The 26,801-nt window shown below is 37.9% G+C and overlaps 1 protein-coding gene across 3 annotated transcripts in view; it reads left to right on the top strand.

Annotated features, from left to right (window-relative positions):
- Window positions 1-289: 289 nt before the first annotated feature.
- CPLX1 (complexin 1) overlaps window positions 290-26,801 on the top strand; it is a 170,779-nt gene continuing 144,267 nt past the window's right edge. The window contains exons 1-2 of one of the 3 annotated variants that reach the window (XM_083179968.1): window positions 290-574; window positions 2,231-2,350. In XM_083179968.1, the coding sequence (XP_083036094.1) occupies window positions 2,320-2,350 (31 nt within the window). In that variant the 5' untranslated portion in view covers window positions 290-574; window positions 2,231-2,319. Of the gene's footprint in view, window positions 575-1,279; window positions 1,421-2,230; window positions 2,351-2,409; window positions 2,507-26,801 lie in introns of those variants that run through there. The other 2 variants (XM_083179976.1, XM_083179982.1) reach the window with 2 other exon arrangements.

Here is a 26,801-nt window from a genome sequence, read left to right on the forward strand (position 1 = left end):
ACTGATTCCAAAGGAAAAGAGGAATGGGCACTATACCTGTAATTTATCTCTGCACTACACAGTGACACAGAAAATATTTACATGCAGCATATTTGAGAAAAAAAGAAGCAGTATAGTCTAGTAAATGAAATGCTCAGAAGGAGGGATCAAATAAATATTGCTCTAAGTGGGATGGCCCGGAAATCCTGTGATAAAAAAAAGGATGTATGGGTGAAAAAAAGGAAGGTTATTGATGTTCTCCTTTCATTGCTGTCTCTTGTCTCTATGCCAGCGTTCCTTCTTTTAATTCCATGTCCCAATTGTGCCCTCTCCATATGTCCTTGTGATTTCTGGCCATTATTAAGCAGTATATATACAGTAACTTCATGAAGCCATCTCTTCCCTAAATGCCCTTCAGCAGCGGCTGCAGTTCTTGTTGAGAGCACACATGGACTAAGGGAGGAGGAGACTGTGCTACAGAAGAAAAAAAATGATACTCTAGGGGGAGGGGGGCGAGCTTTTCCTTCCATGGTGCAGAGTTGTTACTGAAAGGACAGGCAAACTGCAGGATCTCGTTTCTGCTCAAGAAGAGAAGGTACAGACTAATCATTTCCATTTGTCTATACTCCTTACTTTGCACATCCCAGGCAGTCATAGGTGTAGGGAGCTGTCCCGTCTTGCTTAGTGCTGAATCCGTCTTTTCTGCAGCCTTAACGATAACAAGGTTCTCCAGCTATTTTAATTTGTTCCATGCAATGCTAGTCATGTAATAACAGGCACAGCCTTTGCATAGCTTGTGTTCTTCTGTCAGTGTCCCCGCTTGGCTTGTTATCCTACCTAATTTCTCTTTTTTTTTCTGCTGATACATCCTTTTTCCCTGAATACAATACTGTACATTGCAGCATGTGCTGTCTGTGAGAGCGGGGTTAAGATTTATTGACAAGCAGGGCAGTGCTGGGTATGCAGCATCAGCTGTGATAGCATTAGGCATCTAAATGATACAGGACAGACACTTGTGAAGTTTTTTTTTTAATGTTTCACCTATCAGCATTTCTACTGTATGTAAATATAATATGCCTGTAAGAGGTCTGCAGTATCTGCAGCCTGCATTTAACTTTTTTTTTTTTTGGTCACAGTCACCCATTCCAAACTCCCCATGCAAATAGGTGCAAATGTGAAATAAGGTTGCTTTTTAGGATATTAAATGAGTCATAATTTGACAGTCTTTGAAGTACCAGCAGAGGGAGGCATCAAGCTGTGGTATATAGAGAAAATGACAATTCTTATCACCTGCAGTGCAGGAGTAGGACTTTTCTGGGATATCATTTGTTGCAGCCCACTAGGTTGTGCAGTGAGGCGGAACACACACTGCAAAAAGAGTGATTTGCTGTTTTGTTACTTATTATTTTGGTATATTGGCTGTCAACAAAGACTGAAAAGTGTGAGGCATCATCTTTAATACCATATTTTGTTTATGTACTGTATGCTTTATATGAACTGGGGTGATAACTGGCAACAAAAAGCTGCATTGTAATATTTCTATGGGATGTCTGTGCTTCTGTTTGCAACATGACTTGCATTTGACCTCTATGAGGTGAAAAGGCGTGCTTCTGTTTCTTTTTATTATATTTTTCCATTTTCTTAAGCTTTTAACTGTCAATTAACCTCAGAAAAGTGTTTTGTGTTAGATAAATCTAGTGACTTCAGCATATAAATTGAAGCAGGACACATCACCTTCAAATGTCCCTTCAGACACTTCCCAGCAGACACTGTACACAGTGCTGTCCAGCAGACAAAGCACACCTAAAAGATTACAGATTACAGAGGTGTAAGTGGCAGCAGACTAATGTTTGTGATTTTATGATATAAATACTTTTTGTACATATCACACAGTTTCTATGCATCTATCCATACGCTATATTTTCAAGTATCGAATCAAATTTGAAACAAACTATTTTTTTGAAGTGCACATTTATGGATTTTTTTCTGTGATGTTAAGCTTTAATTGATTTCTTGATACATTTTAAATACTTTATTTTGTATTAGTAATGTATGTTTAAAAAAAATTGCTGAGCCATGCATTCAATATATCCTGCACCAAAATTTTAGACTTCTTTCAGACACGGGAGCTTTTCAATGATCAATATTTCAAACAGATGTGGCTAGTTATAGTGAAAGCAACAAAATTCTTGTTTTTGCTTTACTTGTAAACTAAAATATTTGAAAGTATGTATTTTTTCATGTATTGCAGGCTAGAACACTAGAACACACAAGCTTACCTGATAGTATTGCATGTAATATATAAATTAAACTAAGTGGAAGGAATCAAAAGCCATCAGTATGGATTTTGTTATGAAGCAAGCATTGGGAGGTAAGTGCATGCATCTCCTATTCCCCTATACAGTATGTCAGAAACTTAAGTACAATGCGTCAATTTCCGAAGCTCCTCCCATTCTCTTGTATATCTCTGCACCATGAGGTAAAATGCCAGAGTCACCACCTGAATAGCCAGAAGCAAAACATTTGAGTAAGTTAAAAATATTTTTAGAATATTTTATCAATAATCAAATCACTAGGTAATTCTGATTCCATTCACACATTGTATTCTACTTTTATCACTATTATCTTATATCATGCATTGCACTGGTCCTTTGATTAAATATAATATACATTTTTTATTTTACATAGTCGATATTACATTATGCTAAAAATGATCAAAAACAACAGAGATAAGCTAGCAAAAATTTGCAATGTGTAAAATATACGTTACTTTCCAAGTACCAACATAGTGTGAATAATGTTATACTATAGTTCTGAATTTACTGTACATGTTTATTGTACAAAGTGTTTAATATTGTCTTTGGCACATAAATATCACCCATCTCATTTGCTTATCAAACTTCACAAATGACTATGTAGCTGTATTGTATACATGGCATTAAGTCAGTAGACTGCTTACTTCCTAAAAGTGCCTGTCAAATGTTTAATTGAGCTTTAGTAAGATGTATTTTAATTAAATTATGACGTGACCCTTTTGTAGCCAAGTCTTAATTGTTATAAGGGAAAGCAACATACAAGTCCATCTTTGTGTTAAACGGGCAGTTGGTAATTTAGAAAATTATGTATTTGCTTGAAAATGGTATTCCACTGTGGTAATTAGCACCTTCTTTTCTGCCAAGAGCACCAGCACTTCCCTGGACAATCACTCACTGCAGCTTTTTCAGCAGCAAACTCATTGTGCCATAGATATGGCTGTTTCCACTTATGTCTTGGGTGCAGTGTCAAATTGTGCACTGCAGTATTTTGGGTACATGAAATAATGATTTGTGCAAATCCTTTTTTTTAACAATTAGGATAAATGGATTAATTAAGATCTGCTGACTGTAGAAAAACAATCTTGCAAAACCTGAAATAGGATTGGATCCATTAAGCAGACTCCAGATAAAACCATTTGTCAAACCCTTCACTTAGAAAACAGCTATATCGATAAAGAAAATGATTAAAACTCAGTGAACTGTGGTTAAAATGACTTTTATTTCCATTGATTTATGCCAAGGGACAGTTGAAGGTTAAAGGAGGGAATCTTTTCAGTCATTTCTTTTTTTAAATAAGCTGAATATAAAATGCAACTTAAAGTTTTAGTCAAGTGTAATTACATTATACATTATGAAGTTGATGTCGAATTGTTGGAAAAATGAGCATAAATGAATCTATAAGAAATAAATATATAAAAATAACAACATCATTTCCTTCTATAACAGCAGCATATGTATCTTTTTTATGAAAAGTTATCACCATTACGGTAGCATAGCATGTACCTGTACCTACTGTACCTTATTGCAGCTGCTACACTTAACCGGCAAATACAGTATGTGCTTCTCTGATGGGTTGCACTGACTCTTTCTGAACCCATCCCACCAGAGATGCTTCAGACAGGGTGTAAGTAGCATAATTGCATAATCTGCATAGATGCATATGTGTGTATTCACTCTGTGCAAGCGCATAGAGTTTACATGCAAGATACATGTACACTACCGGTATGCATAAGGTAGTAGTACTCACTCACTACATAATATCCTATGCCTCTGATAGGTACAGTAGTCCTGCACACCTAAAGTATATGAGGATTACTTGCTTACTAGTGGCTGTTGGAAGACTGATTTACATTACTTATGTAACTTATGCTAATGTGAGAAAACTTGGGGCTAAGGCAGGGGTTCATATGTGTGCAAATGAAGAGCCATTCTGCCAAATGGTTTTTAATGTACACCAGCCATCATTATTAGTATACTAGGTGCAAGTGATCTGTTTGAAACAGGCTTCCCTTTCTTATACACTCAGAATTGCTTTAAAAACACATCCATGATATTCCAGCAGGGTGGTACTGCGAGTTTCTACTGTTGACCACCTCGAAATGCTCAATTTCACAGAAAGGGAGATCCATGCAATTTCCGTCTGACGCATAATAGGACTCAAAATAGGGTGGCTATATGCAAACATTGATAACTCCGCCTCTGCACATGCACTGTATGCAACAACTTGCCATTTGTGTCTATACTAGAGGCAGAACTACCACTGCTGCAGCATGTGCAGTACACTGGGGCCCCTGAGGACTAAGTGGCACACTACTGCCCCTGTTACCCTCTTCCTATCAGCCACTGTTTTTCCCTGTCACACTCTGCCACCTACTGCCTCTCTCTGTCACCCACTGCCGTGGTGCATATTGTAATCTTGGGTTGGGGTGTAGGAGGGGGGCCTAAATGATATTTGTGCACCTGAGCCAACAACCCACAAGTTCCACCACTGGTCCGTAGTACAGAGTGTTTGTCTGTGTCAGAGTCAGAATCAGTCCTTGGGCCAGTCTCAGTAGTCATTATGAGGTCCAGGCTCAGCAATCATTACAAGGGCCAGGCTCAACAGTCAATATTCTCATATAGATTTATGCAAAACATTTTAATTGAATCTAAATCACTATTTAGATTAGCATATACATATAAAACGTTTGGTAGGTATAGTACCGTAGTTAGAAAAGCAGTGACCTACAAGAAAAGACAGATAAAATCACTGATAACAAGTTGATGACTATTCAAAAATAATGTCTTTTAGGTGGAAATTCTTATGACTAAAAAACAGGCTCTAAAGTGTAATGTAATATTATATGTGCAATTAAGACAAATCCTCACATTGACCAATAAACTACAAATTGCACATACTCTAGGACTCATTTCGTTTGCCCTGATTGAGCTGCATTGTGCTGAATTGATTAGATATTTAATAGTAAACATTAAGAAAGGGTGGACACAGACTGTGCTTGAATTGTATCATGAATATTCCCTCCTCAACTAGGGGTTTTATGAGACACTTGACCTCCTTGGTGCACTAATCAATGTTGTCTCCAGGCCCCAGAGGCATGTTATATGCCACAGCAGAGATCTCATCATCTGTCTTTGAAGCCCTCTGACAGTGCATCTTACATTCACTCCAGCCTTTTAGAACGAACACAGCTATTGTGCAAGGAAGCTTGTAAATAATTTACCATTTCTGTATCCCTGCATTAATGTAACCTAAAATGGGATCTGGCCATCTAAGTTCTATCAATAAAAATAATACTAAAAGAAAACCTTTCTCCCATATTTACTGTCTCTTTAGCTTTATTAGAGTTGAAATATTATACAGTATATAGGAGATTACAACTTACCTTGAATTTCTTGGCCCTTTCCATGTAATACAGACGCCCCCGGCCTTTTCTTGCCAGTCTACTCTTTTCGGGTTTGTGGAAATGAATTATCCTGTGGTCTAAACAGATTTAAGAGGACTTCACAAACATTGTTTTCATTAATGACACTGAAAGGCTGCTACAATTTTGGCCTTCATCAATCTAGAATGAGGAAGGTAGCATAGAAATTGAGAAAATTAAACTTCATTGATATTCTTTCCCAGGAGAAATATACCAAAGAGCAACAATTAGAATAGTCTGCACACAAAGAACCCCAGGGTAGTAGATAATTATCTTTTTGTATTGTTTAATACCAGTGTTAATGAGAAAAGAAAAAAAATATGAAATTATATATTTAGAAAATAAATTGAAACCATTATACCCATGGTATGAAGCATGGAGTTCGGGGCTTTGTGAAGCTCACAAAGTCCCCAAGTCCAGGCTTTCTATAAATTCATGAAGTTACAAATTATATTACCGCCAGATATTACAGGAATACTATGGGGGTTATTCTGGTACACTCCATCTGGCAAATTCCTTCTTAGATGGACAAAACCATGTGCACTGCAGGGGGGCAGATGTAAAATGTGCAGAGAGAATTAGATTTGGGTGAGTTATTTTGTATCTGTGCAGGGTAAATACTGACTGCCTTATTTTTACACTGCAATATAGATCTCACTTTGAAGTGAAACCCCACCCAAATCTAACTCTTTCCACACAAGTAACATCTACCCCACCTGCAGTGCACATGGTTTTGTCCATTTGAGTAGGAATTTGCCAGAAGGAGTGAACCAGAATAACCCCCTATGAGCATGCAACATGATCATTTCTCCAAACACAGAGATAAAGATACAACAGGGATTATGTCACAAAGGGTTGACAGTCAATAGGTCGATACCAAATGGTTAACATGGACAAGGTCAACATAAACTAAAGGTTGACACAATCGAAACATTACATGGCAATGGTCAACACATGAAAAAGTCAACATTACTCTTTAAAAAATATTTTGTGTCAATAGATGTCATCATATGGACCCCAAATTAGTTTACCACTTCCCTTTACATGGCTTTCTTCGCTCGCCATGCTTTACCCTTCCCGTTTGGAGTCCATATGAATGTTAAAGTATGAAAAAGTTACGTCAGCCTTTCCATTTATTGACCATTGTCATGTCAACCTTTTGTTTGTGTCAATCCTTTGTCTATGTCTACCTTGTCAAGGTCGACCTTATGTCATTGACCTATTGACTATCTCCTGGAAACCACGATAGAATGGTTTAATATTAAATTTATGAAAAGTCCAAATAGAGTCCTGATAAGTTTTTAACCACAGTCCAGGCTGCACAGTTCAACAGCCTCTGTCATTTTTAACACAATATTATTGGAGTCAGTTCCCAAGTTCTACACTACTCTTGTTTCATGTACTGTGGGGCCTGATTCAGATCCTATCGCAGAGCTGCTTAAAAGCAGAGCCCTGTGTTCACATAGCCACCACTGCACCAGAGTGTAATCCCACCCATGTTTAAGGCTGCAAATACAGTATCTACAAACAAATTGGGGACTTACTCGGCGGCTACGATGAAAGTGGCTGATCAGGGCCGGAGCTGACGTCAGAGGACCATGCTAAAAACGTCTGGGTCCTTCTGTGGTTTGCCTTAACACTCCCTTCAAATGGCTGAGTACCACCACAAAATGGCATCTGCCTGTCAATCACCCTGCGTATGGCCAGCGGAGAAAAGTTGATGCTGGCTTTCATTGCAGGGAGTCCTCGGGCATGCCCCCTTATGATTCATGCGCATGTGCAGTAGTCTGATAATCGCTCATGCCGTAGATTCACAGTAGAACATCAGGGACCGAATCAGGCCCATAGTCCAGTACTGGAGATGTTCAATTGATTCATGTGCAACTGTTGATTCATTCATCTGATTTAGATGGCATTCCTCTGGCATCTCCACAGAAGCCAGATTTAATGGGATTTCATGTTTGGAATTTGGTTTTGAATGAATCATGAGGAACAGAAAGCATTTGGTTTAATTTATTGCATTTCTGAAAATTATTTTGTAAGAAAATTGTATCTTCTATCTTACAGTATATGTAGTTCCCAAAGAAAGTTTTTTGTACATATCTCCATTGAATGCTAGATCGGAATGTCCAATACTTCTCATGCATTAGATGACAAGGACGGTTTCTGTCAAATCTAACTGAACACTTCAAATGAGAAAGTACTTTGGGTACAATTCTAAAGTTCTATAAGACACAGTTCAGAGAACAACTGTGCTCCATGTTCCTTATACAGTATGTACTCTCAGGCTGAGGGTCTAAACTGCAGAGAGACAGAGGCGGACATTTATCAAAGCTTGGAGAGAGATGAGGATGAGAGAAATAATGTACCAACCAATCAGACTGTGCATAAAAACTTTGTATTAATAAGCTATATGGAATGATATTGCTATCTTAATAACGTATAATACGTTATAGCATATACCATATTGTAAAAAAAGTGAATAATGGAAAAATATTAAAAGTCATACTGTGGAGCATATACAATAGTCTGCAAGCTACAGGCTGTGTGGGAATTCTAGGGCGCAGGACCATTATTTTTAAAGCTACACCCATTTAAAAGGAAAAAGCAATCTGGTTATGTCTTTTAAAAGATTGCTTTTTTTTAAATACTGGCAGACTTCCCAGTAAACCAAAAAAAATGTATTGCATTGGTCATGCCTTAGGCACAGAGGGTGCCAGCTCCCTAGATTGGGAACAAACTTGTGGCATGCTGATCATGGGAGTTAAATAAGAATTTATCTGCAGACGAAACAGCACAGGGGACTTCCATAGACACATGCCGCTTGTGCCTAGTGGGAAATTCATCACTGATTCTATCTATTGTTGGTTGTATTGAAAAAAAAAAAAAAAAAAAAAAATATATATATATATATATATATATATATACATATACAAAGAGCAAGAGAACCGGCACTCAGGTTTCCTGTAGGCAACTGCCCCGGGTGCCAACTTCCAAAGTTTGTAGAAGTGGTATAGAATTATTTGTCACTCCAGGGGACTTTTTCAAAAGGCTTTATATATAAAGCCTTTTGAAAAAGTCCCCTGGAGTGACACTTATTCTATACCACTTCTATATATATATATTTATATATATATATATATATATATATATATATATATATATATATGTGTGTATATATATATATATATATATATATATAAAAAAAACTTTATTTGATATAGGTTTTAAATAAACCTAAAAGCCAATTTTGAAGAAGTGGTATGGACACTTCAGTTGGTAATACATGATGTGACATGATGACATCATGTAGAATAGTTCACTTGTAAGAGGGTTTACAGTAGTGCCAGTCATTTCTTCAAAGGGTGGTCTGAGCAGCTCTGTAGCAGTGCTACAGATACAGTATCAGGGTGCTGTCTAAGGCATCCTGCAAGCCAAATTCAAATGCTACAGTATGGGACACAGATGGTGCCATCTCCTGGGCAATGGCGTCAATTGCAAAAATCCCTGACAGGAGTCTATGTTATGAAGAAATTATGAAAAAAGGGGATACATTTCCATTTTTTCTTCAATGTTATCTTTACCATAGGCAGCTTTTCTATCATATACTCATATTAAGAGTTCTGTTTATTATAGAAAAATAATATATGCTTTGTAACTAATTTACTAGGACACGCTAAACCCCCTTGGAGGCTACTTTTTTCACAAACCCCAGTAAGCATCCCCATTTGAGACCGCGGTCTTTGCCTTCCCGATGGTCTGCGCTGCGGTTAAGGTCCCTGGTCGGTGCTGGTGCTTGGCGCGATGTCCCCTGTAAGGCCGCGGGTGACCGGCGTTGTCCCTTGTCGCCGACACGCTGACATGCTGGCTCCGGACGGCATGGATTCCGCCATGACACTTCTGCTCACCTGACTAGGTTGACCAATCCCGCTGACCATCAGCCTGACCCTTGAACCACACACACCTGTGCAATAATCAGGTGTGCCTGTCTTTCTTCAGTGTTGATTGGTGCTGCGTCTGGCAGCCAATCACAAACCGGCAAGGGGGATATAGCTCAGGCCCTGAGCCTTCCTTCCTTGCCTTGAACAATTGCTTTACCTGTTCCAGAGTTCTCCAGGTTCTCCTGTGTCTCAGTCTCCAGCGTTTCTCCCAGCTGCTTTACTTACCTGGTTCTTATCATCTCCAGAAGACTCCTGCAATACCATCCCTGCAGTCGAGTATCAGGTGTCTCGCTGAGCACCTCTCTGGCTCTCACGCCAGCTACCATCATCAGAGACTTATACCATCTTGTCCTGATCCTGTCGACAGTCCCCGTCAACACCCGGGTTGACTTACAGCTATTGTGCTCCATAGAGACTATTCCATCTTTGTCGTATCCAGCCAATACACCTGAGTACCTACCACATCTACATCCCTGTCAACATCCCAAGTCGTCACTCCCGCAGTTCCCAGACTGCCCACCAGTCACCCTGGTCTCTCATGGCCGTTCCAGGGTCCAGTTTCCCAAGTCCCAGCCTGCATCCAGAGGACCAGGGCAGGGGGCCGCGACCTGCCTGTCAGACGCAGCTAAGTCCAAAATCCCTTTTCCCCTTAATTTCCCATCTCTGTTCGTAAAAGAGTGGATGCCTCTTCTGAGCTGAGTGGGAAGCAAAAGCAAAAATGTTTCCCTGGGAAACCTCCAGTGGCATTGCTGGTCCCCTACAAATATTTTGGAATGGACATTTTTTCCACTGACACAATTGTAGTTGGTCAAATCAATGAATTTGTCCATCACAGGTGCATGCAGGGAGGAGCTAATTTAGACAAGAAGAAGGGAGGAGGAGCATGGAGAAGCTAATATAGATTAGAAGAGGCAAAACAATCACCCAGCACACCCCAGTGGAGCAGCAAAAGAGGACCAAAAATCGCAAGAACAACTATAACTGAGTTAGTCCCTATAAGCTTCTTAAGCTTTAAAAAGTTTTTTCGTTTGTAATTTAGGATCAGAGTTAACCAGATAATTTTCCACAAGGTCAGACTTAAGGTCCATACACACTGGGTGACTATGCCCAGCATGTATGGACAGCGATGATGCCAATCATCACTGTGGGGAAAGCTGCTCAGTGCATACACACTGAGCGGCTTTCCCGGTGCTGATGGAGGGGGGAGGACGGCTTTGCATAGGGCAGAGCTATGCAAAGCCATCCTGAAAACCGCTCATCTGCTGGTATAACCAGGCTTTCCCGGCGATGATGAGCGACTTTGAGCTGAAAGCCGCTCAAACTGGGTGTTTTGAGCGACTTTCAGCTCAAAGTCGCCCATACTTTTCCTCTGCCCTTCTTATGCACCCTTGACTGTTTCTGACACAATTTTTGCATTCCTAAAAAAAAAAAAAAAATTCATTTGATACATATCTTGCTATTACAAGATAAATGGTTAGTTCCTACAACATGTACTGAATATTATGGCCTGATAAATGAACAGTCTATTTTACTACAGTTACTGTAGTTTGTACAATGCTGTACGTAAAATGTCAGTCATCAGGAAAGGAACCCAGACAGCATCTGATCAGGCATTAAGGACATTGATAGTATTTATGCTCTTGAGGTCAACTCTGCTTCTGGCTTAGTAGGATAACTTTAAAACCATGATGTGCAATCTTTCAAACTAGTGTACACTTGTTTGTCTTGTATTGCAGATAATCAGAAAATACTAATCTTTTAATGGAACAACGTATTTCTAGGGAACACTCACCTATATCAGTATCACTTCTTTAGATCGGAATCTATTTTAACATTATTAGAATTTGATACAAAATTATTCTGAATAGTTTGAAAAAACATAGCACCATCATCTGTTTCTCTTGTTCATGGGATAAAAAAATACATCAATCTGAGGGTTTTATTTACCCTACTCTGAGCGTTAGGATTCTGCAACTACCCATATTTGGTTATTGCTTCTGGGGTAACCTACTCCACCCAGGGTAATCCTGTTCAATGCTCCCAAGATGTCTGCCTTACATGGTAGCTTGTGAGGTTGGAATACAAAATCTGTGGAAGTTCTTACACAAAATGAATGCACCCATTTTGTATTATTCTAAATGTGTGCTCAAAGTTTTATTTTGTATGTGTATTTGGCCCATCTATTGCTGTATTACTTAATTCTTCTGTATTATGTGCATTGTTTTGATGTATGTTAATCACCTTTTTGGAGAAACTGCGCTCTATAAATAAAATAATAATAATAATGAATATTACTAAACATAATAACAGCAATTTAAAATATATGAAAAAAAGAAGCTCTTAATTTGACACATAAAGAAATGTTATATTACAGTGTATAGAGTTTTTGCCTGCTGTCATTCATTGACTCCATGGTACCTACCAGATGTATGGTGACAAGCAGTGCAATGTACAGTACTGTAGAAAAAAAATTAAAAAGGAAAAGGGCCATTTACCAATGTAACGGGAATGCAGTGACATTTCTTTATTTAATTTATATACCAATTTTTGACTTACGTACATGAAGAAGACAGTAACTACTCCCAGGGCTGCCAAAAGTTTTATCACGCTCCTGTTCTATGGGATGTGGCAGCAACTCTAGACTTGCTCGCTCTCCATTGGGAATATTGGCACCCTCCTTACCTGATAGGCCACCTGTTAAAAAGGGAGTGTCATACCATTTTGAGGGCAAGGCTGTGCCACTTTGACACAACAGGATCGCATAAAGACTAATGCCATGGGGATTTTTTATTAGCTTGCACACCCTCTCAATGCCTTTGACTGCAACTGATTAAAATTTAGACTATACCTCTCAGAATTCCAAGCATAAAGTATAAATGCAATTACACCCTTAATTGCCTTTATACACTGTATTAGCATTTTCCATTTTACTATCAATGGCTAACATAATGGAACCATTCACATCTTCCCTTTTTTATTTGTAGTCTGTTGTAAACTTCCACCAACCTTTGTATTAATAGCTCAAATATATTTTTAAGTTTCCAGTTTTCAGCTTCAGGGCAGTCTTATTGTTTTAGATGACAAGCCGTTGAAATGAATTTCCTATGCCAGATCACTGGCCATATAACAATCAATCAAGTCGAGGCTTGTAAACTGCAAACATGTAGCTCCACTTCCTGCATCTAAAAAATTATACTTTAAAAGCCAAAACAAATATATATATATATATATATATATATATATATATATATATATATATATATATATATATATATATATATACAGTATGTAAGTACTGTACTAAACTAAAAAGAGAAATTTGTAGTTAAAACGGTTGCAACTTGCATTTATGTCAAACTCTACATGAGGCCTATTTTATACAGTGTCTATTTGCTCCGTGTGTCTTTCTACATGCTTTCTAAGTGAATTTCTTCCAGGACTCTGATTGGTAGATAGCTCCATTCATCCACCAATAGTATGTTGCCAGCCATTCACTGATTTGCTGCAGGCTGGAAGGTAGGTAGAGAATGCTTCCCTCCAGCCTATACAGTACCATAAGAAGTAAACTACATAATTTCCCTACAGCACACTGAATGGCATCAATAACCAGTCTTAAACACTACAAGATAATAGAATTTAGAGATATTGGTTACATATATATGGATAAATTTATGATTTTCCCTCCAAGTCATCGTCGAGGCGTCTCTGTATATTGGTAGACCCTGTTGCTATAGTAGGTGCAGGGTCACTCAAAAAAATCAGCATAAGCCAAAAAGCCCAGAGCAGCACACCGGTGACAAATAAATTGAATAAATATATTTCGGTTCGTTAAAGCAGTGAGCCTAAGCAGCAAATGTACGCTGCTAAGCAAGTCGACCAGCATCAGGCCCAAAGTACAGTACTTTGTTATTGGCTTCAGTTTATTGTGATAATCTTAAAATAACAGTAGAAGCTTCCTAGAGAGATCCAGTAACTATTGTCAGATGAATACTACAGTAATATTGGTAAAGTCCTATTTAAAATTAATGTTTTGTGTGAATAAAAGACTTTAATGCATTGCTGTAACAGTAAATAGTAACTATGGAGGATGACTATTGCGAACAAACATCCCAACATTTGGGAAGAAGGGTTGAGAACCATGTGCATGAGCGATGATTAAGAGGCCATGGCCTTGTATTACCACACCCCATTACTCATGTTGGTGGTGTGGCTACACATCACGTCTCAACCCCTGAGGGCATGCACAGCATTCGTAAACTGATGGGCTGCCCTCAACCTGTCTTGGCACGGTATGGAAGCCGCACCTGTCTTGGCAATGTATAGAAGCTGCACATAATGTCCCCACAAACTTTTCCTTCAGGAGGACACTGTGAAAATCGGTTGAGGGGGTTTTGATTGCACTATGTGTGCTTTTGCATCTTGCTTTTAACTGCCTCATTTACAAAACAAAGACTTAAACTAAGGCTTTGTTCGATGTATCTTATGCGATCCTGCCATCTAGGAACCTTGACAGTTTCCCGGTGGGCAGTTGATGGGTTATCACGTACGAGGAAGGCATACAATACCTCGTATAAATGTATGGGCACCTTCATTTTATTGGCATTATATAATTTACTGTGCTTTGTATACTAATTGTAAAACACATACTGTAGGGGAAAATTTACTAAGAAGGCGGATTACGGCTGATCCCATGTACGCACGAGTACAACCGGACGAATGGAGAATACAGCAAAATGACAAAGCGGCCATATTCTCCGGATTCGTATTTGGTGAAGTGATTCATATTTGGCTGCCGAGTTTACCGGCAAAAAACGTACAACATGCCAGTATCGCATGGATCAGTCAGATCAGTCAGTGTAAAAGACAGGAAAAATAAATAAATAAATAAAAAAAATGGTGGACAGTCCCCCCACCAGTCCCCTGTATTTTGTAAACCAGCTCAAAGCTCAAACAGTCACAGCTGGGGAACATGTTTTACATAAGGTCGCCTGGCCAAAGTTCAAACATCATAGCCAGTCAGCCCGGGCCTGTTCTAGCTCCCCTGGGCTGTGGGTGGCGGGCTTATGGTGTTAAAATAGTTAAAAATTGAAGAAATATTGGGTTCTGTTGTGGAACAACAAGTCTCAGCAAGCCTCCCCTGCATGTGGTGCATTAATGGGCCTGCTGGCTCTTGTAGTTGCACAACAGAACCAATACCTAAAACACACACACTGCAATAATGTATACATTTAATACACACCACACATATGTAGTCTTGGTCCATCTATCATCCAGGGTTAAAAAAAACAACAACAAATACCAGGCTCCAGCATTCTTCCTAATGAAATTGGTGGGGAAAGGGGGTGATGATGCGCCATTATTACACTACGGTAAAATAAGTACCGTAGGAGTGGATGTCTATGTAGCTATGCTCAATATATTTGTCCTATTGCAATGGGTCATAGGACGATAGTGGGCCTAAAACTAGCAGGTTTTTTTTAAATAGAAATATTGCTTATCTTTATAAGAAACATGATTTGCTGCTTATGTTAATGAAAATGTGTTGGAAATACATTGTATTGACATAAAAAACATGCAATGCTTTTAATGTGTTGCTAGTCCATCATTTATATTTAAGTTTAAATATAACATCAAATAGGCGTTCAGTACTTTGTATTTACTTATGGATAAAATGATTCACTAAACTCTCAGGAGAACATTTATGAATATTACTGCACAGTGAATTCACGCAGTTGCCCATAACAACCAATCATAATACAACTTTTATTTTCTGAAGAAATGGATTGATAGCTATAGTACATAAGATGTTTTTAATATGGATATGGAGGATTTCATAATGTTCTGTATAATGTTTATTGTTAAAGGTTGCAGCTGTTGTCTTGACAGATTTCTCTCACCTAGTTCTCGCTATGCTGTAGAAAATGTGTAGCTGTATTCTTACTAAATACTATATATAGCCTATAAATCTTTACCAAGGTTAACTGAATAAATATAACAAAATAAGTCCCCAACCTTATTCTGTTGCAGAGTCCATATCAATTTCAAGTAGAAAAAAGAATTTACATATTTAACATTTTTCTTAAAATCAATCACAGTTTATCCATGTTTTCAAGTAACAACTGCCACCACCAAGCTTCTCTGCCAATAGTAGGTGTCACTGATGCAGCATTTTCTGCTGTTTGTTGTCATTTAAAGGAAGTACAGATGTGTCCTCCTTCACTGTTGCTGCTGTCATGCTAAACAGTCGGGTAGGGATCATTAGGTCTACAAGAAGTTGGTCGACAAACACTGGATCGACACCATTAGGTCGACGTGGAGAAAGGTCAACATGGGTCTAGGTCAACATGGGCAAGGTCAAAAGGTCAACATAACCGGCTGTTTTTTTACCCAAATGTCGACGCAGTCGACATGGACACAGGTTAAAGTTCCGTGCGCACCATGCTTCGGGCTTGGTGCCTTGCTACACTCGGCATGCTGTTTTATTACCGCCTGTCAGCACATGTTGGCTCAAAAAACTGTGAAAAACCCCATGTTGACATTTTGACTGTCGACCTAATGCTTTTGTTGACCTAATGACCCTGTCGACCTAACCCATGTCAACCTAGACCCATGTCGGCCTAGACCAATGTCGACCTTTCTGCATGTTGACCTAATGGTGTCGACCCAATGCTTGTCGACCTTCTTGTTGTAGACCTAATGACTGTATCCCAAACAGTCCTCCTAGTTGCCCCTAGTCATGAGTGTGTTTAGTAACTATGCATGTCTCCCTAAAAATGCATCTTATTAGCGTAGCGATTCAAATAAGATGAGGTACATCTAAAAGTCTAAATAGTAAAAGCTTTTTATCTGTAAGTAGTGTGCATTTTCTCATCAAGCCACTATAACATAATTTTATAGAAAACACATTGTGTATTATTATTATTATTATACACATTGTGTATTATTATTTATGCGCAACGCAGCCACGATGTACTTGGGCATATCTGTATGTTTTATATATTTGCTCATACAATACTTTTTTATACTAAAGGTACCCATACACTCGTAAGATTTATCTTCAGATCTGGCTGGTTGGAACAAACACATGGTTATGGATGAGTGCCAGTTTGTCAGTTTTCCAGCATTTCCAAGCAAATGGTCAACTGTCATTTGCTCTCATCCATAACCATGTTTTTGTTCCAACCAGTCAGATCTGAAGATAAATCTGCATGTGTATGGCCACCTTAAGATCGTTTTTGATGCATGTGTTTTATTTTGTGGAAGCAAACTGTTCAATATCTCTTCATATAAGAACTCCACTGAACTTCTCAATATCAAAAGCCATCAGCACAAGTTGCTTCTAGTGTTTACTTAAATGTTCTTATCTTTTTGGCTACTAGGCAATGCTGAAAGATAACACAAAAGTGATTGATTGCAAATGACTCATTATGTCATTTGGCCCACTTTACAAGCATCTGCCATTTCAATGATCTACAGTGTTTACAATTCACCAAACATGCAGTAAAATAAAGTAATTAAGTCTATTTCACTGGAAATATCACTTTCCATTTTTCGCAGAATCCACACCTGCTTTCCTAATGATCTCTCCAATACGTCTTTCATGTTACATATTAATAGTTGTTGGTTATGATAGTTCTGTGTTTATTCAATCCCTAATTGATATTTTGAAGTTGTTTCATCTTCTTGATATTGTTGTCTATGTAAAAATAATTAAAATGTATATTTTTTACACAAGCAACTCAATACCAAAGAGGACTTCTTTCTACTTAAGATATTTTGGGATTTTGCAGGATTTCACATTGCAGGAAGCAATGGGCTCCAATCATTGAAATAATGTTTCCTGCAGTGTGACATCCTGCAAGATTCTGAGTAAGCATCATCTTTGCAGGAGTATGGTACCTGTTCTAATACTACATGACAGTGCTGAGTCTTTAAATACTGTATGTTAACAAGTTTTATGAGCAAAACATTTCAAGAACATAAAAACAAGAATCTAAAATAAAAAACAATACCATTGCAATACAGCTGCTTCTAATATGGTTCAAGTTAAAAAAAAATATTGATATTTTGGTACTTGTGTAGTTTCATGGTGCCATCATGGCGCCGTGCGTCTGTGTCCAGCTGCGGGGCTGAAAACTCCATGCCAAGGTGTATAGTTCGTACCCCCATTATCCACGTTGGCATGGAGTTGATTTTAGATAGCGTAGCGAGGCGAGCGTAGCGAGCCACTGACCCCGCATTGTGGGCGAGCGCAGCGAGCCCCGCAAGGGGACACAGACGCACAGCGCCATGAAAGTACACAAGTACCGATTTTTTTTCTATTGAATATTTGGAGAAAGCATCCACATTCATTTCTTTAACAAAGTTTGTCAGATAGCTATTGTTGCTGTAGGTTCATGAACTACATGTAACTCCCACCGAACTACATGTAACTCCCACCAACCATTTCCATCATTAACCTCATCCATTTATAGCTGCAGTGATCTCACTCAATCTCTGATATGCTTCCATAGCAACCACAGAAATACCAGAAGTGGTAGCTAGGCTATAGGCTGTTGCTGTAAAATATATATATATATATATATATATATATATATATATATATACTGTATATATATATATATATATATATATATATATATATATATATATATATATATATATTTCCAAAAACACAGCATGTTCCAGTGTACATAATTAGCGCAGATAAAGTTCACCCTTCCAAAGAAATCAGCATGGATCATGTGCTGTACCATTCATGGTCTGTATTGGTCAATGTTTTGTTTTCATCAGCCATTCCCGAGGACTGTATTACAAATGATATTGTGGTGTAGTCCTGAGGAAGGGAAACTAATCCAAAAATGTTGACTATGACATGTTTATTTATACATGTATCTTATTACATTCTCATGCTCAGAATTAATTTGCCTGAAATTGAATTACCTCAGTTCTGCAATAGTACTATGAGTACTAAAACATAATTCTGAAGGTAAAAATGTGTCCTTGAATTATTCACTGTACAGTGTTCACATATTGTACAAATTAAGCTCTCAGATGTGTAAAATATTGTTCTGAATTTGTATCTCATATTTTTTTACTTTTGCAGATTTTCTAAGATTCACATATGTGGTAAGATATTCTGGGCCAGATTCTCTAAGCTTCAAAAGTGATAAAATGGAGAGTGATAAACAGCCAGCCAATCAGCTCCTACCTGCCATCTCACAGACTGTGTTTGAAAACTGTCAGGCAGGAGCTGATTGGCTGGCTGTTTATCACTCTCCATTTTATCACTTTTGAAGCTTAGAGAATCTGGCCCACTGTGTGTTAGGTGTATTTACCAGATTTACCAGAACGTGGGGATCTTTTTTTGCTTGCCCTTTAGTTTTTATTGGTGATAATATTATTATTATTATTATTATTATTATTATTATTATTATTATTATTAAAATTGAGTCCTGCAAAATACAGAATGTGCACCACTCAAGACCAGAATGTGTGTGACACAAGGGTAGGGTTGGTTTCCAAGAAAGCCTGAGGCTTGAAAAAAAAGTAAGGTATATACATTTTTTAAAAGGTGACTGTTTGCAATTGGGTGCATGTAGCCTTTATATACAGTACAGTAAATTGTTGAATCCCCCCCCCCCCCACACACACACACACACACACACTTTATTCAGCTTCCTGTCAAGAATTTTAATGCAACTCAACAGACTTAAGTCCAAAGAACTCTTCTTTGAGTGACTGTCAAGCTAAAGGATCAGTATGATTTTTATTGGAATGCAGACTTTGGGGCTTTGTTTTCTCAGTGATCAAATAAAGTCATGCGTTCATGGAAACATCCTTCATACAGCTCCCTGTTGTGCTATAAGCAGAATGAGACCCAATAGCACAATACATTGCACACTTAAACCTCTAAAGCATCATTTTTTTTGAACAGAGGTAACCACATTTCCATAGGAGGTGCCTCTCAGTAACACACGGGACATCTCCAAGTGTCACTTCTAAGAGGAAACAAAAATAAGGAATCAAAAGGTAAGCTGTGCTTTTATGGTTATCGTATCCAAAGTGAAGCTACATCCTCAGCTTTCATTTCATTGATACTCTCTACTGATTTACACATAAATTAACATCCTTTATACATTTACATAAAAACTTTGTGAGAATTTCACAAATCACATAAACAGTACAAGTTCATGTCAAAACCTTATGTTTTAATGTACTGAAGTATTTCTGTACAGGTTGAGTATCCCGTATCCAAAATGCTCGGGACCAGGAGAATTTTGGACAACGGATTATTCCGTATTTCGGAATATTTTAATATTTCAATGATGTATTTTGAAGTATCTTGCATTTATGCTGTATAAACACATAATATACACACAAATATATTTTATTACCACATAAAATACACACAAACATATTTTAATTGTTCAAAAAACAAGGTTTCAAAACGTGAAACAAAATGTGTGTACTATCTCAGCACTGAATTTGAATGCCAAGCAATCATTGTCTTGCACATATATAGTGCCAGTTACATATCATGTCCCCAGTGATGCTGTTACATATGTCCCCAGTGAGTTTTTAGCAAAAAAAAAATTTTTTTCACTTTCTGGAATGTCCGTATTTCGGAATAATTCGGATAACGGATATTCGGATACGGGATACTCAACCTGTATCACTATACAGTACAGAATATTATTTATCTACATGTTTTCTTTTTTCAGTTGCCTTCGAGGTCTAGCTCTCACTAGGGGCCTTATTTTGGTTCATTCTTTCTGACAAAATCCTTCTTAGATGGGCAAAACCATGTGCACTGCAGGTGGAGCAGATGTTACTTGTGCAGAGAGAATTAGATTTGGGTGGGGTTTTACTTCAAAGTGAGATCTATATTGCAGTGTAAAAATGAAGCAGCCAGTATTTACCCCGCACAGAAACTAAATAACTCACCCAAATCTAATTCTCTCTGCACATTTTACATCTGCCCCCCTGCAGTGCACATGGTTTTGTCCATCTAAGAAGGATTTTGTCAGAAAGAATGAACCAAAATAAGGCCCTAGGTAGTTGTGCATTAATTGCTGGTTAATGGCTATGGTTTCATAAAAAATTTCCATTGACCCATAGCAGTGCAATGTTAAGCAATACAAATACTTAATTTGCAGAATTTTTGATGTTGTACAAGAAAGGTGTTATATAAATCTGTCACCTACACACTCATGTGATCAACAAAATATGCTGTGCTGTATAGGAAACTGTTAATAAATAAATAATCAAACACAATACAGTACAGGTACACCACTGATTTTATGGTACCTTATGGTCTGTAAACTCTTATAATCTGGACAAATCAGGTTCCTGGAGAAATTAGTCTATGGGAGGGTTTAGAGGGGCAGCAGGAGGGGGAGTCACGCTGCAGTTGGGAGAGTAGTGATGCACAAGGGGAAGCTGATGACCATTTTTTGGGGCATAAAAAGATACTTGGCACCATCAGAGTTGCATGGAACCTGTAAGCTCTCTCTCTCCAGGCACCATCTGCTGCATGGGGTGTTGAGGCAAAATGAAAGAGGACACATTTGTATTCATCTTATGAAAAGCTTTTTTCAATAAACTAAAGGAAGCCATCCGTTTAGATCAGTCGCCCTCTAGTGGCTTTAAAAGCTCAGGATAAATTGCTAAAATACTTCCCCTTATTGCCAATGTCTAATTTAATCGTGGCTTAATTAAAAACAAAGAATACTAATAACAATAAAGAATATGTTTACTCAAAGTGGATTACTCTAAGGCGCAACATGTTAGAATGACTCCATTTTCTACATTCCTCCATGAAAGCAATAATTTCTAAAAATGTATAAAGGATTTACATATCTAAGTAATATCATACATTTTTTAGGCTATTTTTTATCATTTAGAAGTAAATTTAAAATTATTTACATTCAAAATGTCATTGATAATGTTATTTTAAGATGATAATGTTTAAGAGTTTTCCATGAAAACAAAATGTTATTTAGTACTAAATTATACACATTTTGGGGGAAACTTACTAAGATGGTAGTTCTATTTCACATGGGATGTTGCTATGGGAAACCAATCAGAATTGACTTATTTAGTTTCCTCTAGAAGATACTAGTCAGGAACTGATTGGTTTCCCATAGCAACATCCCATGTGAAATAGAACTCCCATCTTAGAGAGAGTTCCTTGAATCACTCTACTTTTAGGGCCTTATTCTGGTTAGGTCGGTGCAACATAAGTACAGTCCGTTTCCCGTACGCGGACGGTGAGCGTAAGTCCACCCACAAAACATCCGCACACGGACGGTCACAAACACCGACAAAGGGGAGTGGCGTACAACTGAGCGTACGCCACCGTACACGGACGGATCTCCTCTTAGCCACCGATAACTGGCGTACAACAGAGCGTACGCCACCGTATATGGACGGGTCTTGTCCGTTTTCACACCGACATCGTCCGTATATCTGAGTGTACGCCACAGTGCATGGATGGGTCTCACCTTTTTTCAATGGAAAACTCAGCGTGTCACCGATCGTGAGAGTGAGCGTACGTCCGTGCATGGTGGCATACCCTTCACATATATGGCACTGAAAATCTTGCCTTTCAACTATAATTAAGACAATTAATTAATTATTCTAATTGTTATTCAATAATTGTTTTCTATTAACTCAATTGTGTACCTTAATAAACACCCTAATAAAACAACATTTTAACCCTCATTACATGTTTATTTATTATGTTCTAATGTTGCATTTTAATCACTATTTATGTGTCCCCACATTGGTTTTACTTTTAAATAAAGTTATGTTGGTGTTACAGTGAAAAAGTTGACACATGTCGACTTCTGTGAATTGAGTGTAATGCTTTTTAAAGTATACAAAAACACTTACTGAATGGGTGTAGATGGTTATAAAATAACTACCTTGACATATATAAGCAGGTCTTAGAATGAATCTTACCTAAAATTAAAACAACCTTTACATGTAGAGAAGTGTAGAAATATATGCTTCCAATGTGTTTGAGGGCTGTGTGCGGCTTGCAGGTAGTGAAATCATGGTTTTCACTTAATAGGCTGCAGCATTGCTGATTACATTCAGGTGTAGTAATCAGCGTTAATTAGCAGACCCAGGTGTCCTCTCTCATATGGTATCTCTAGGGGTGGTCTGGAGCTATCTTTGGCGTCCATCTGTTTTTGGCCCAAAATGCATGGTGCGTTCGCCGATCGAGCGGTTGTAGCACTGTACATTTTTGGTGCACACCCCCGTGTACGCCCATGTTTATGCCCAGTTTCCCTCATTATTCTGGCCGCTCCCCTAAAAACGCCCCCATGCCGCCCACAATGACCGTACTCTTGCGGACAGGTTTTTTTCGCACGGAGAGACCTGTCCGTGAGCGGTGTGAGGTTGCCACACCTGCGCATTGCGAAAGCTACGCATGCGCAGATGAAAAAAAAAACCCGATCCGCCCGTATACGGTCCCACCTTATCGAGCAGAATAAGGCCCTAAAAGTGTTTAGGAAAGAAAGCACATTTTTAAAATTTTTGATTGCTATTCCTTTCATCCAGTTACAGTAGATTGGCTTCAACTAATGTTGCCAAAGTAATACTTTAAATGTCAATCTTGCAATAAAAACTAAAGAAATTATAAAAATTTTACCTGTACAAGCATAAGTGCTGACAGTTACTGTATATTTTTTATTAAAGCAGCACATGGGAAACTATTCAAATGCATTACATATTATGCCATTTAAGCTCAAACCTGTTGAAATTGGGTGAAACATGGGTTAAACCTGTTCAATTTTTTCATGTATATCTCTGGATTTACTGTGTCTAAATTTGATAAGTTATTGCAAAAGTTTTATCTTTTAGAATCAGCTTGAAAGCAAATTTAAACATTTCCACTATTAATACTGAAAAAAAAATGTTTTACAATCATTTTTTGCAACTTTGACCATGGTTTTCCGTGTAGCGTACCAATACAAATCATAGACCATGTCCACAATACACAGTAAACTATAAATTTAAATTAGAGCCCAGTCTGTAGACAAATATTAATTATATTTAGTTTTACAATTACAATCCATATTGGCAAATAACATTCATAGCAGAAAATAATCTGTTGGAAATTTTACAATGCAATTCTTATTCTAGTGGTAGCTAGTTTGTAATATAGTGTATCCAATATGGTGGCCAATATACAGAGCAGTTCTATACTCAATAAATCTGATGGTTCATATACTAATCAGAGCTACAGTCTCATGAATAGTATATTTTTGAATTCTGACCTGTACCTGCTTTGGTTCATTTGGTCTACAGTAAAAAGGTCAACAGTGTCTAGGTCAACATCAAAAGGTCGAAGTGCACAAAGTGGGCATTGAATAAAGGTCAATACAAGCAAAACGTTGACATGGAAATGGATGACACATGAAAAGATTTATATACATTTTTTAGGTTTTTGGGTGTTTCGATTTTTAGCTTAAAACACATGGACCCACATTCAGTGTACCGCATCTCCTTGTATGTCTCACTTCACTTGACATGTTTTAGGCAATATGCCTTGCTCTGCTACTGCTGTGCTTGGCCCAATTTACGTTTCCAGTCATGGTCCATGTGGATTGTAAAGTATGAAAAATTGTACAAAATTGTACAAAATTAATAAACAAATTATGAAAAACTCATGTCGATCATAGGCTGTGTTGACTTTTGATAATGTCAAATTTTAACCATATTGACCTATTGCTTGTTGATCAATAATGGTCGACCTATTGATTGTCAGTCTGCATACCCCTGTGGCAGATCTCAGACTGATTACTCAAATTTAATATGGACCTCTATTCTCCTGTATTTTGTACCTGAACAAAAATACAAGAAGTACAGGTATAAGGCAGCGGGAAGGGGAATAATTTTACATTTTTAGAAAATAATGTTACAGTATATGTGTTAATAATTTTAGATTACAAAAATGCTTTATTCAAATAAGGCTTTTATTAAATTTGACAATACAGCAAAATTTGCAGCCTCCAATGTTGTAAAGATACAAAATATATTTTGGAAGCTGCATATTATGGAGTTTCCCCAAAATGTGTGAAGAGAAATTTGTGGGAAGTGCCAATGGCTAGATGCGAACATATTGATTTATTTAAGTACAATGGTTTAAATATCATCAACACAAGTTTTAAAATCTTAAATGAAGTAAAAGATCATAATTTCAGTGGTGATACTTTATTCATAACTGTCTTGCTACAGTTTTCATTTGTTTTTAACCCATTACAAAATGTTGAATTATATAAACTAGGTTACATCTAATTTGAAATCAATTGTAGTGGCAACACATAGGGCCTAATTAAGATGTGGTTGGAGCTGTGCCGCAAAGTACCAATTATCTGTACTTGGTTCAAAGCCTGCTGATGTTTGGTGGTGGTGATGGTGGTGGCGATGGTCAGTAGTCATTGTATTTAGATTTCCTGGCCTCTGTGATGGGCGTCTTGCATGGTGGGTAAAAGTAGACTCCTGCTGCAGCACCATACAGTGCTAAAACAACTCAAACCACATTATATATATAGGTTTGTAACCTGATGAAAATTTAGTATATAAATTGAAACATTGTTACCATATGGCGACTTTCTTGCTTTATTCAACTTTGGTTAAGAGTTGGCGCACCACCATGTTGCTGAAATGTATCCCTGTGAAGGAACGGCCCCTTGCTCTCTGTTACAGGGAGTGCCTAACCATTGCTATCTATATCTATATATAGATATATATATATATATATCTATATATAGATATAACTACATGAAAAGCCTGTGTTTGTCCCTCTGCACCTTACTCTGTAGGAGACCTCACAGTCCCAGTGCTGCCTCTGATTAAAAACCCTCCCATGACTAGGCTGCTGCTGCTGTTCTCTGTGGGCCTGAGAAGCATGTAAAGAGCTCCACCAATCAGAGCTCAGCACAAACATCTCAGCCTCTGCCCTCTGGTGCAAAGTGCCATGGGACTTAGTCAACTCCCAGTAATGCACTGCACACTTGTGCAGTCAGTGTGCCTTAGCTCCCGATGCTCAGCACCAATAATCATTGTCATATTTGCAGACAGGTGAAGCTGCAGCACTACCCAACTCCCATGCACAAAACCTTTAGCTTAAAAAAAATGCCAACTACAGGTGGCCCCTAGCTAGAGAGGGGCCCAGGGGTACTGACCCCTTGTGCCCCCATTATAATCTGGCCCTGGCTTGAACCCAACATTGCTTTTTAGTTTGACATGACAAGAGTTTAGGTTTGTATTGGTAAATGCACACAATATTAAACTTCTATCTAAAATATATTTAAATAGTTCTAGAATTATAGTTATACCATATAAATGGTACATTTATATTAATTCATATTACAAACTTTTTCCACCAATATATTAAAAAGAGCCATAAATTACTGTGGCTATTTAGCCTGGTGAAGAGATAAAGTAGAGATAAAGTGGAAGGTGATAACGCACCAGCCAATCAACTCCTAACTGTAATTTTTCAAACATTGGCTGATGTGTTATCACCTTCCACTTTATCTCCTCTCTATCTCCACTTCATCTCTTCACCAGGCCTAATACATCTGCCTCACTATCAGGAAATGTAATACACAGGAGGCAAGAGAAACAAAGTTTGCTATACTGTAAGTGCCATTTTTTCATGATCGCATGACAGAAACACGTGGATAGGGGAACTTATCCCGTATCCTTTGTGTTTTCACATGAAATTGACTTGCTCCCCCCAAAAAATCTTGAAGAAGTTATTTATTTTGCGGAAAAATTGACCACAGTTAATTGGATTCCTGCCTGTATATTTACACTGTACAAAAATGTATTGTTTGTGAGAAAATGGCAAGTGGCCACAAAAAATTAGAATAGAAAAATACTTTGTCTGAGTCATAATCGAGTTGTCTTAAGTAATAGAAAAACCAACACATTGGTATTTTAAGTACTAAAGTACAGTACAATGTATGCAGGTGACAAGATAGGGATGTTTGTAAAGAAACCACTTATCTTTTATATAGAGACATAAAATATAACAGACAGCTAACAGTTACTGAAATGGCTACTTTAAACCATACAAAAGCAACCAACATAATAAATGCTTTCTACTAGCAGTGCCTTTC

This window comes from Crinia signifera, chromosome 1 (genome assembly GCF_055691185.1).
Source record: "Crinia signifera chromosome 1, ASM5569118v1, whole genome shotgun sequence".
NCBI lineage: Eukaryota > Metazoa > Chordata > Amphibia > Anura > Myobatrachidae > Crinia > Crinia signifera.